The sequence below is a fragment of the Wyeomyia smithii genome, chromosome 3, assembly GCF_029784165.1.
Source record: "Wyeomyia smithii strain HCP4-BCI-WySm-NY-G18 chromosome 3, ASM2978416v1, whole genome shotgun sequence".
In the NCBI taxonomy this organism is placed as follows: domain Eukaryota; kingdom Metazoa; phylum Arthropoda; class Insecta; order Diptera; family Culicidae; genus Wyeomyia; species Wyeomyia smithii.
In genome coordinates, this window is record NC_073696.1 from 81,126,240 (window position 1) to 81,137,478 (window position 11,239).

At 41.0% G+C, this 11,239-nt stretch overlaps 2 protein-coding genes across 7 annotated transcripts in view; both read left to right on the plus strand.

The window, feature by feature from the left end:
- Window positions 1-8,468, plus strand: part of LOC129732127 (uncharacterized protein K02A2.6-like) — a 29,284-nt gene extending 20,816 nt beyond the window's left edge. For 3 of the 6 annotated variants that reach the window (XM_055692671.1, XM_055692670.1, XM_055692668.1), the window contains one exon: window positions 6,679-8,468. In XM_055692671.1, coding sequence (XP_055548646.1) covers window positions 7,528-8,427 — 900 coding nt within the window. In that variant the 5' untranslated portion in view covers window positions 6,679-7,527 and the 3' untranslated portion in view covers window positions 8,428-8,468. Of the gene's footprint in view, window positions 1-4,761; window positions 5,147-6,678 lie in introns of those variants that run through there. The other 3 variants (XM_055692669.1, XM_055692673.1, XM_055692672.1) reach the window with 2 other exon arrangements.
- A 746-nt stretch (window positions 8,469-9,214) lies between these two features.
- LOC129728365 (uncharacterized protein K02A2.6-like) lies at window positions 9,215-10,929 on the plus strand. The gene is made up of 2 exons (XM_055686802.1): window positions 9,215-9,333; window positions 9,930-10,929. The coding sequence occupies exons 1-2, from the start codon at window positions 9,215-9,217 to the stop codon at window positions 10,927-10,929; spliced, it is 1,119 nt and encodes a 372-aa protein (XP_055542777.1).
- Window positions 10,930-11,239: the final 310 nt, after the last annotated feature.

The following is an 11,239-nucleotide window of genomic DNA, read 5'->3' on the forward strand; positions in this document are numbered from 1 at the left end:
TACGAAAACGTCAAATCTGATACAAAAACGTCAATGTCGGTCGGATTGTTTTAATTATTTTGCTGTTTCGGTTGGGGCTTAGCCTTTGCGCTACGTCATTTTGTCTCGTTTCCATTTCATATGTCCATCTCGCAAATGTGCTGAAAAAAAATTTACCTGATACTTTACCACGTGAAACGAAAGCCAAAACAAACCAGTTTTAACACATACGTGTGAATGTGTTGGTAACTTATTCCTACAGTACACTCTGCTTTTTTCGGGTGTAGTCCGGGATAGAAAAAGGGTAGACAGAGGCAGAAAAAGTGTAGTCAAGAAAGTCAAATAAAACATTTACGGTGTCAAAAGTGTCGTTTGAGTACACCGCGAAAACGAAAACACAGTGGACCTGGTTATTATTCAAAAACCTAAATCAATCCACCTAGCGGTCAGACCCAGCCTTTCTCATTCAAACTTATTATTTGTAAAAATAAACAAAAACTGTGTTGCCGAAACGATAAATTTTCTCTTTGCGCGACTATATACACATAGACTCTGGTGAAGGGGAATAAAATAAAACATAAACATAAAATTTAACGCCTTCGTGATTTTTACACAAAAAATCACGAAGCCGTGACGAACAGAGTAACCATGTAGTTACTCATTTTTGAGTAGCATAGATAAATGTCAAAAACTGAGTACTACTTACTCATTTAAAAAAAAGCATGAATCAGCCAAACTGAGTAACTGTTACTCAGTTTCGTTAAATTGACTTCCCCACGCAAAAGAAAACATTAGGAAATTTGGAGATTAAAATTTGAAAACAACATAAGAAAAATCGTTAAAATGTTGTAGATTTATTTCCCATCAAGTTACCTAATTATTAATATTTTATGTTATAACCTTCTTTCGAATTGCTTCGCGTAAAAAAGCTACAGCTCGGTGCAAGTATCATGGAGACAAAGCCCAGCACTAGGGAGAGCCTAAATGTAGATAAATCAGCGCTGTGTTTATTGTCTGGAGTTAGAGAGGTGCCCACGTATTTAACTTCAAGATTGCTTCCATCCGAGTTTCCATCGTACAAGGAACGAATTCCTTCTGGTATTATGACTGTAAGGGCTGTTCCCACCAACAACCTAGCACCAAACATAAACACATTTTGAGTTTTTCCTCTAACAGCATCACGATTAAAAGTATACTTCCAGCTATACAGGAACCAACTAGTATTACAAAAAGAATTAGCATTACCGTTTCATCCATGATTTAAGAATACGGATCTGACCACTCGAATAGCTTGATCAATATGTTACAAAATCAATGTAACAAAAACAGAAGTTATTCGAACAATCGGACGTGTCCGATGTTTTTATGCACTCATTCTTCGCGTTTCGTTCCCTCACAACTGCAGCACACACTTATTTGACTTGTGGCTCATATATCAAAAAGCGGATTATTGTTTTATTGTAAACTATTCGTTGCAGTGCTTTCAAAACTAAATCCATGTACGAATAAGCGAAACAAACAGGGAACTGTTAAATGCTTAGCTTTTGTTTACAGCAAACTGATATAAAATGAACGGTTACCCAAAAGTGAGCAAAACAAAAAAATACGAAAACTGGGTGAAAGTTACTCAGTTTCGTTAGTCAATATTACTCATTTATTGACATTTTGAATCAAAATACGAAAGTGAGTACTTTCTAACCAATTTAGAGTAAAATTGAACGAGCGTATGACGTCCGTGACAGGGATGTGGTTGCGATACACTTCTCGAATGAAAACGTCAGTCAACAGTGCACCTTCAGAGCAGAATCTATGTTTATAATAAGAGTCCCGCAAAGATGAAACCAAAGAAACCAAATCAGTGTCAAACGAGGGTACCAATCAAGCAATGTAAATAAACAAGGTGATAATGTTAGGAGTGGATGAAAAGTGTTGTAATTGAGCGTAATAAAGAATATGTGTTTTTCCGAAGTTTTACTTACACATTTTAATCCAACATTAAACCTGTGCACTGGTTCACTTAAATTTAACAAAACATCACCGATGTAATCTGTCAAAACTGTGTACCTTGTGAAGAATTTCAAAAAATGATATTAGCTTATGCATGGTGAAAAACAGAACTGTATATTTCTTGGCAACAAACGGCACAAAAACTGTGTTGCCGAAACGATAGATTTTCTCTTTGCGCGACTCTATATACACATAGACTCTGCTTCAGAGGAGATCTGGCACCTCTGACTTATTAAACACAGCTGTCAAGTTCATTTTTTTTTTATCGGTCATTTCTCCCTTTGAGTATTGGCCCATTCTCTGAAACTTGTTCGCCGCACCAAAAAAATGCGACTTTGAAATCAAACACCGCATCAGAGTATACACACTATACATCAGATTTGTCAGATTTTTTTCGCCGATATTGCATTTCACAGAGCAACATGATATTAGAGTGCCTGTAAATATATAGAGTGGCAACACTGTCAAAATTAGAATAAAAATTATCTGTCAGTGTCATTCCAATTGAGCAAACAACCTATTAAACACGTGTGGGGAAAAGAGAGAGGATGTTCATTGTTACCAGTGTTACCAGCATTACTTTGGATGACACGGCGCCACTCTAGTTATATATAGACACTCTACATGAAATATATTCATTTGGTACTTTTTTTCTTCACATTTATTTGGTACTTCATTTGGTACTGGCAACCCTTGCTTTGAAGCAGCGATACCAAGGGGATGGCAGCCCTATCTAAACTCTACACGTTAGACAGTAGGCATCATATTAGGGCTTTATTTAAAAATAAAGCTCCGAGGCAGACGCCTAGCGAAAATTCCATATACTTATCACTTTTGTCTGGAAGACTCTTCACTCATTCAACATATAAAGAGATAGCATGTTGCCATCCCCTTGGGCGATACCAAAACAAACATTTTGTCAACAACGACATCGACAGCAGGGCTGCCAAGTATACAGATTTTTCTTTATTATACAGATTTTCTGACCACGATACACATACTCATAGCGAATTTCTTTTTTCCACCAGCTCACCTCGTTTTGACCTGGAAGCGCACTAACTGCTGTCAAAACCCTTCTTTATTCGCTCGATTTTGACCCAGTTTCGACCTGGCGTGCTGCCCGAAGCGCACTGTAAAATTTGTCAGCTTCAACCCACCACCGCACGTGCTACGTTCGTAAACAATTATCTGTCATCTCTTTCTTACTTGCGTCTTAAATGGCGATGACGTTCTATTATTCCTCGGTAGTTTTGCCCACACACAGTGGAATAAAGAAATTTGCTATTAGATTTTGTTGCCCAGAACTCAACAGCTGATAAATTCAGCAAAATGTTCTACAAGTTTTCGGCAGAATTTTCAAGAACTTTGGCAAACGAGATGTCAATACTTGCTGGCTCACGGTAGATCGATATATTTGCTGAATGTTCGTCGAAATATATTGCTGACATTTGTTAAAAACTTCACCGAGCTCGCTCAGCTGTTCGGAAGTTTGCCGAGATAAATTAAGTGAGCAGAAATTATACAGAATTCATACAGAATTTTGATTTATAATACATATTTTTACAGGTTTAACAAGTGTTGAATACAATATTCTGCTGTTGTTGCTCAAAACCCTCTTCGCCGTTCCTAAACAACTATGTGTCGGATAATTTCTCCAAATTCAACTGAACAACCATTTAACAGAAGTTTTTTATTTTCCATTTCGGTTATTGTTCAACTGTAGCCCAATAAAAGTGATCGAGTAAATGTTTAGGCAACAATAATTGGTCGGCGTGCGACCAGACCGAACCAAGCGCCAAAAACATTATTTCGAGTAATCGGCGATCAAAGTTTAGTCACCCGGTATACTTCCTGCTAGCTGCTGCAGAGAAATTTTGTCATAATACCATTATAAACTGTTCAAATGGTTTCGTTCTTCATGAAATATAGATTATCAATTTTAACATCCACTAGTGTTAAAAACTCAATTTTCGAAAAAATGGCGCTTGGTTCGGTCTGGTCGCACGCCGACCAATTGTTGCTTGGGATTTCATCCGAACTAGCAATACTCAGAATGAGAGATATGCGAGGAGAATGTTGTGAGCCAAACGAACATGTCAAAATCCGAGCCGAACGAACAAGAAAAGTAACACATTGAGAGGTATTGACATCAGGCACAATAAAGAATATTTATATTTTCACACATTTTTCGTGTTCTTTTACTAAACAATGAATTGAGTATGCTCCAAAGTTGCTTTATCACAGTGATTTTTAACTAGTGGTTCACAAACCCTTTGCATGGTCAACAAAAACAATGATCAATTATGGTCAAAGTATATAAAATTTAACCTAAATATAAAATTTAACACCTTCACGGCATTCGTGATACACTTTATTATTCCCCCGTCAAAAACTAGCTATACGAGTCGAATGAAAAAGTTAGTCAACATTACGCATTGAGAAAAGATCTGGCACCCCTGACATGTGAAACCTAGTTGCCGAATTGGCGGTTTTTTTCATCGCTTATCTACTCTCTCTCTCTGAGTATATCTAATCCGAACATCAGTTCTCAGTTTTCCGAATGCGTTTCCCACTTAGGCCGTTAACATACTGGCGCGATCTGCGTTGCAAAGACGATTCGCCTTGCCGTGAGTTAGTAACAGTTACAGCGCTAAGCAGAGCTGTACATTAATCCACGGCAAGGCGAACCGTCTCCGCAACGCAGAACGCGCCAGTATGTAAACGGCCTTAGCCGCTGTTATAATGTAAAATGAAGGCTACTGCCAACACTGTAAAGAGGAGCAGAAAAATGAACATAGAAAAACCAAATGGTTGCACGTGTGTTTTCCTACGGAAAGAAAATCAATTTAGTTGATCGTTTCCCCGTCACAACATTTGGCGACGAGGTAAATACACGGCGAAATTGATTGCGGATCGTTTTAATACGGATGCTGATTGAATTCGGAAGAAAAACTTCGAAAAATCGCAGAAATAGTTTGGCTGGGATAGACTTGTGAGCCGGCTGAAAAAAAGAGAATTATTTTGAAAGTATATAGATAGTGCGCGAAACAGACTGAAAAAACAGTCTTGTCGGAAGATGGATACTCCGGGTGGCTCCAACATCCAAAAGTTCGATCCGGCAGATACCTCCTCGGTGTCAGTTCGTTGGAAATACTACAAGGTATACAGCCCTAGGGTTGTATGAAATGGTGACGTGGGACTAAAAACTGTTATTAGGGGATTTTTTGTTACAAAATATACAAAGTCTGCAGACAGAATCAATGTGTTTGCTCAGCGACTGTACGTATTTTTATTTTCAGCCTCCCCTGGAAATCAATTTTTAAAATATATTTAACAACACTCGAAAGAATATCGTTTATATCTGACGATGTTATGCCTGTAGTATTTTTTTGTGCAAACAACATGTATTCGACAAGGCACAAGCATATCGTGCTTGTTGAAGAATCACCAAGAATTTATCGTAATGCGTCAAAGTCAGAATGAACTCTATATCCTCAAAAACCAAATCCAATAATACTTACGTTATCATAATGAATGGTTTTGTCTTATTTAACTCTGATTAAATCAAATCAATAATATGGATCTCACTTTCAAAATAATATGGAAGCCCTTACAAAGGTTCATTAATTGGCAAACATAAGACGATATTTTGAACAAAATTATCAACGGGTTCCAGAAAAAAAATCGTAGCAATCCACAATTACATTTTTTTACTTGACAATTTTTTTCATTTGCCTACAACTATATTCGCTGTATTACGAAGACAGATAATATACGTTTATTATGGTAAAGCTTAGAATAATAATATATCATCTAACTATTTTGAAATGTTAAAAGAGATTCTGAATGAATCTTAGTAAATAAACAAAAAAATTGAAAGTATTCGCAGGCTCTTACTCTTCTATAAATGTATATATTTAGGTATTAACTCCTTCGATACTATCCGGTCACGATTATTTAGTTTACAAATTTACAATTCTTGTTGAGTAATTTATGGTAATCATATTTATGAGATAAACTTTCAATCACCATCAACAGCAGCATTGCAATTTTTCCTCGATTGCACACGTATAGAAATGAACGAACAAAAGTGTACCACTGCAATACGAATAGTACCGCTGCAGTACGAATAGAAGTGTACCGCTGAAATGTACGAATAGAAAAGTACCGCTGCAATCATAGACGACGAGAGACCTGCGGTTCTTTACTCCACTGATACTGTTGCTTTTTCCGGCATGTTTTCTTTCAAGACATCAGTTTTTATTAGGTTCTGAAAGCAGGTTTATAAATTGTTCAAGAATGGGGTTTGTTTTAAACTTTTTGGAAAACTTTTACCTTCGAGACATCATATTAGTCTAAGCTCATGGAAGCAAAAACAAATTGACCTATTGGGACGGGGAGACTCTGTCAATTTTTATTTCGATATTGATACAGAGAATATCACAGAGAACGGATGGTGTCCATTCACATCGTCTGTGCTAGGAATGCTCGCATGTAATTGGTTTATTATTCGCGTAAATTTGTTATTGAAACTTTTTATCATTACTACCGCTTAGCAATGAAATTAGAGTGATAACTGGCATATCAAAAAATTGTTAAACATTTTATCTATCCAACAACATATAGGTTATTGTTATTCATCATGTGGTTACGCTGTTATTAACGTTTGAAATCTGACGCAACATTTGCCAGTTTCATTTCCAATTTTACAGAATGCATCCCAGTATAGTAAACAAAGACGTAGTCCCACGTCAAAAATGGAAAAGAAGCTTCGATATTTTTCTGGAGGTAAATAATGTGATGAATCCAGCCCGTAAGCGATCGTACCTGCTGCATTATGCTGGCAGTGACGTGCAAGACATTTTCTTCAATCTGCGAGGAGAGAATGAGGTACAAATTCCGGAGGATTCAGACATCTACAAGCAGTCAGTCAAGCTGCTCGACGATTATTTCCTGCCACTCAAATGCCTGCCGAGAGAACGTCACATTTTCCGAAATCTCGAGCAAGGCCCGGAGGAATCAATCGAGAAATTTGTTTTGCGTCTACGGGAACAAGTTAGTCTTTGTGAGTACGATGCGTGGTTGGAAGAAAACATTAAGGAACAAATTTTCGAGAAAGGCTTCTCGGACGAGCTACGAGCGAAGATTCTCACCAAGGGAAACATGACGTTGGCACAAACTATTGAAGAAGGGCGATCACTGGAAACAATAGCAAAGCATCGCAAAAACTTGCAGCAGACAGAAGAGATTAACCGGATTGTGAAATCGAAAGGTGAGTGCTTCTGATGTGGCCATTCCGGGCACTACGCCAATGACGACGATTGCCCAGCCAGGGACAAAAAGTGTGAGAAGTGTCACTTGCTTGGGCATTTCAAACGATGCTGTAAAACCAAAGATACGAATGCACGGAAGAGTAAGGATGGGGATTCGAAGAAGCGCCACAAGAAGAAACTAAGGCAAGTCGTGACTGATGATGAATCTGAAACTGAAGGAAATGAGGGTGACGAGACAGACGATGAAAGTGTCAGCTATGTATTTGCGATGAATACCGATAGCAAGCAACTGGCGACCTGCAAGGTGGGTGGAGTACAGCTTGAATGGATGATTGATTCCGGCGCCGGAGCCAATGTGATTGGCGCTGATGTGTGGAGGTTTCTAAAAGAACAGCAGGTGAAAGTGGATTTCCAAACGAAATCGGTTGCTAAAAAGTTGTTTACTTACGGCGGTCATAAGCTCTCGATAAAAGGAATGTTCATCGCAGAAATTTCGACCAAAAAGTCTTCCATCAGCGACAAGGTGTACGTCGTCAATGAGACAGGTGCCAACCTTCTTGGGAAGAAAGCAGCTACTAAACTTGGAATACTGAAGATTGATACGTCGATCTGTGCTGTGAAGTCTGCTGCGGAGCAAATCGGTAAAGTGAAAGGAGTGGTTGTCACTGTCGAAGTAGATCCGAAAGTTAAACCGATTCAGCACACTCAAAGTCGTGTCCCAATTCCGTTGCAACCAAAAGTCGAGAAAGAGCTAGCGAAACTGCTCGAGCAAGACATAATTGAATCAGCTCCTCGTGATTCCCCTTGGATATCACGCTTGGTTGTTCGACCAAAAGCTGGGAATGCTGATGAGATACGCATCTGTGTTGACATGCGTGATGCCAACAAAGCAATCGTTCCCCAGCACCACCCTCTGCCGACTTTTGACGACATCATCCCGCACCTACACAATTGCAAATATTTTTCGAAAATTGACCTCAACAAGGCATTTCATCAAATCGAACTCGCTGAGGAATCCAGACCGATTACGACGTTTGCAACGCACAACGGCTACTTTCGATATAAGCGCCTTACTTTTGGAATGTCGTGTGCTTCGGAAGTCTTCCAAAATGTCATCGAAAGAGTACTGATAGGGATTGTTGGCGACAAGCAAGCCATGCACGGATAAGCAGTGAAAAAAATTCATTCCTTAACAACCATTGTAACAAACCAGTCGATAAAATAAATAGCTCTTCAAGATTTGTTCGAACTTTAATCGACGAGTGAAAAATAGTTTCTTGTTCCGATTTCGTCCCCTTGTCCGGATTCTATCTGGTCGTGAAGTCGCCTCGTCAAAATAGTCCGTCGCAACACACTGGTTGCTGACAGCGGTCCGTTCTCTCCGGCAGGTACGTCTCGCCCCGTCAAGATAGTCCGTCGCAACACACTGGTTGCTGACAGTGGTCCGTTCTCTCCGGCAGGTACGTCTCGCCCCGTCAAGATAGTCCGTCGCAACACACTGGTTGCTGACAGTGGTCCGTTCTTTCCGGCAGGTACGTCTCGCCCCGTCAAGATAGTCCGTCACAACACACTGGTTGCTGACAGTGGTCCGTTCTCTCCGGTAGGTACGTCTCGCCCCGTCAAGATAGTCCGTCGCAACACACTGGTTGCTGACAGTGGTTCGTTTTCTCCGGCAGGTACGTTTCGCCCCGTCAAGATAGTCCGTCGCAACACACTGGTTGCTGACAGTAGTCCGTTCTCTCCGGCAGGTACGTCTCGCCCCGTCAAGATAGTCCGTCGCAACACACTGGTTACTGACAGTGGTCCGTTCTCTCCGGCAGGTACGTCTCGCCCCGTCAAGATAGTCCGTCGCAACACACTGGTTGCTGACAGTGGTCCGTTCTCTCTGGCAGGTACGTCTCGCCCCGTCAAGATAGTCCGTCGCAACACACTGGTTGCTGACAGGGATCAAAGGTATGAAAGTCTTCATCGATGATATACTAATCTTCGGACGCAACAAGGACGAACATGATCGGGCGCTGCAGGCTGTGCTAGATCGTCTAAAGGAGTACGGAATAGCTATCAATGAAAAGAAGTGAGAATATGGACGCAGAGAGGTTACTTTTATGGGACACCAGTTAAGCAGCAAAGGAATCAGCCCAGCAGGTGAGAAGGTGGATGCTATTCGACGTTGTCGTAATCCTGAAACTGTAGAAGAGCTGAGAAGTTTCCTCGGACTTATCTACTATCTTGGTAAGTTCATACCAAATCTTTTTACTCTAACTGCGCCTTTGAGAGAGCTGTTGCACAAAAATGCTCGATTCAATTGGAAGCGACAGCATACGCAGGCCTTCGAATCTGTGAAGAAGAAGCTAGAGGAATTTGGGTTACTACTCTCCCTATGACGATACGATCCTGATTGCCGACGCCAGTCCAGTTGGCATCGGGGCAGTACTGTTACAGGAGAAGGATGGGAAAAAGAGAGCTATTTGCTATGTAAGCAAGGGCCTTTCGCAAACTGAACGAGCATATGCGCAAAACGAAAGGGAGGCTCTGGCACTCGTGTGGGCTACGGAACGATTGGAGTCGTATTTACGTGGTTTGGAGTTTAAGCTGGTGACTGACCATGAACCGCTTAAGGTGATGTTTGGTTCTAAACGAAAGCAGTGTCCAAGGATTGAAATCATTCAGGTACAAAATTGTCCATGAATCTGAGAAAGCAAATATAGCCGATCCATTATCAAGATTACCGAGATTCGAAGAGTGTTCCACATACGATCAAAATGGAGAGTCGATGCTGCTCACCGTTCTGGAATCAGCTAAACCAACAGCTTTGATCATCAGAGAACTAGTCGAAGCAACTGTCAAAGATGGTGAGCTTGCTGCTGTCAAGGAAGCATTGAACACTGGCCGATGGGGAGACCAACTGAAGCTGTACTACCCTTTTCGACAAGAACTATCAGTTGTAAATGAGATCGTCATGAGAGCTGATCGAATTGTAGTGCCGGTGAGTCTGCGTAAACGCATACTGAAGCTGGCCCACATTGGTCATCCTGGGATTGAGCGTACCAAGCAACGAATTCGCAGCAAGGTTTGGTGGCCGAACGTTGACAAAGAGGTAGAAAAATCGGTGAAGTCGTGTCTAGAGTGCCAGCTAGTGAGCAATTCAACGTCGCCAGAACCAATGTCTGTGAGAGAGCTTCCTCGAGAACCGTGGTACGTGCTGGCAATGGATATGCTGGGCCCTCTTCCTTGTGGTGATTCCATCTTGGTGGTAATCGATCTCTATAGTCGTTACCGCATAACAGAGGTTCTTCAATCAACCACTACCGAAGACATCGCTGATAGACTGGACAATCTATTCATGAGAATGGGTTGGCCTAAACTTTTACTGTCGGACAACGCACGGAACTTCTCAAGTAAGAAAATGGAAGCATTTTGTGTTAAGTATGGGGTCGAGTTGCGGCACACCACTCCATATTGGCCACAAAGCAACGGGGAAGTCGAGCGACAGAACCGCTCCATTTTAAAAACACTGAAGATTGCAGAGCTGAACGGAACCAATTGGAAGAAGGATTTGCAAGAGGCCAACTACGTGTACTCCCTTTTGCGTCATCCAGCAACCGGTCGTTCTCCAGCCGAATTGGTTTTCGGCAGAAAGTCAGAGATTGGATTCCCCAGGTGGAATTGAATGTAAATGAGGATGGCGAAATCAGAGACCATGATCAAATATATAAACAAACAGCCAAAATGTACTTCGATGCAAAAAATCACGCTCAAGAGTCAGATCTTCAAGTTCAGGATCGGGTTCTAATGCGGAATCTGTTGCCGCGGAACAAGTTGTCATCAAAGTATCTTCCGGAGCCAGCAATAGTAGTGGACAAACAAGGAAATAGTGTGACAGTGCAAACAGATGATGGTCGACGATTCCGAAGAAATTCTGCGCACCTGAAAAAGTTAGTTGACTGCCACGACGATGGAGCTGATCAACAAGAGACATC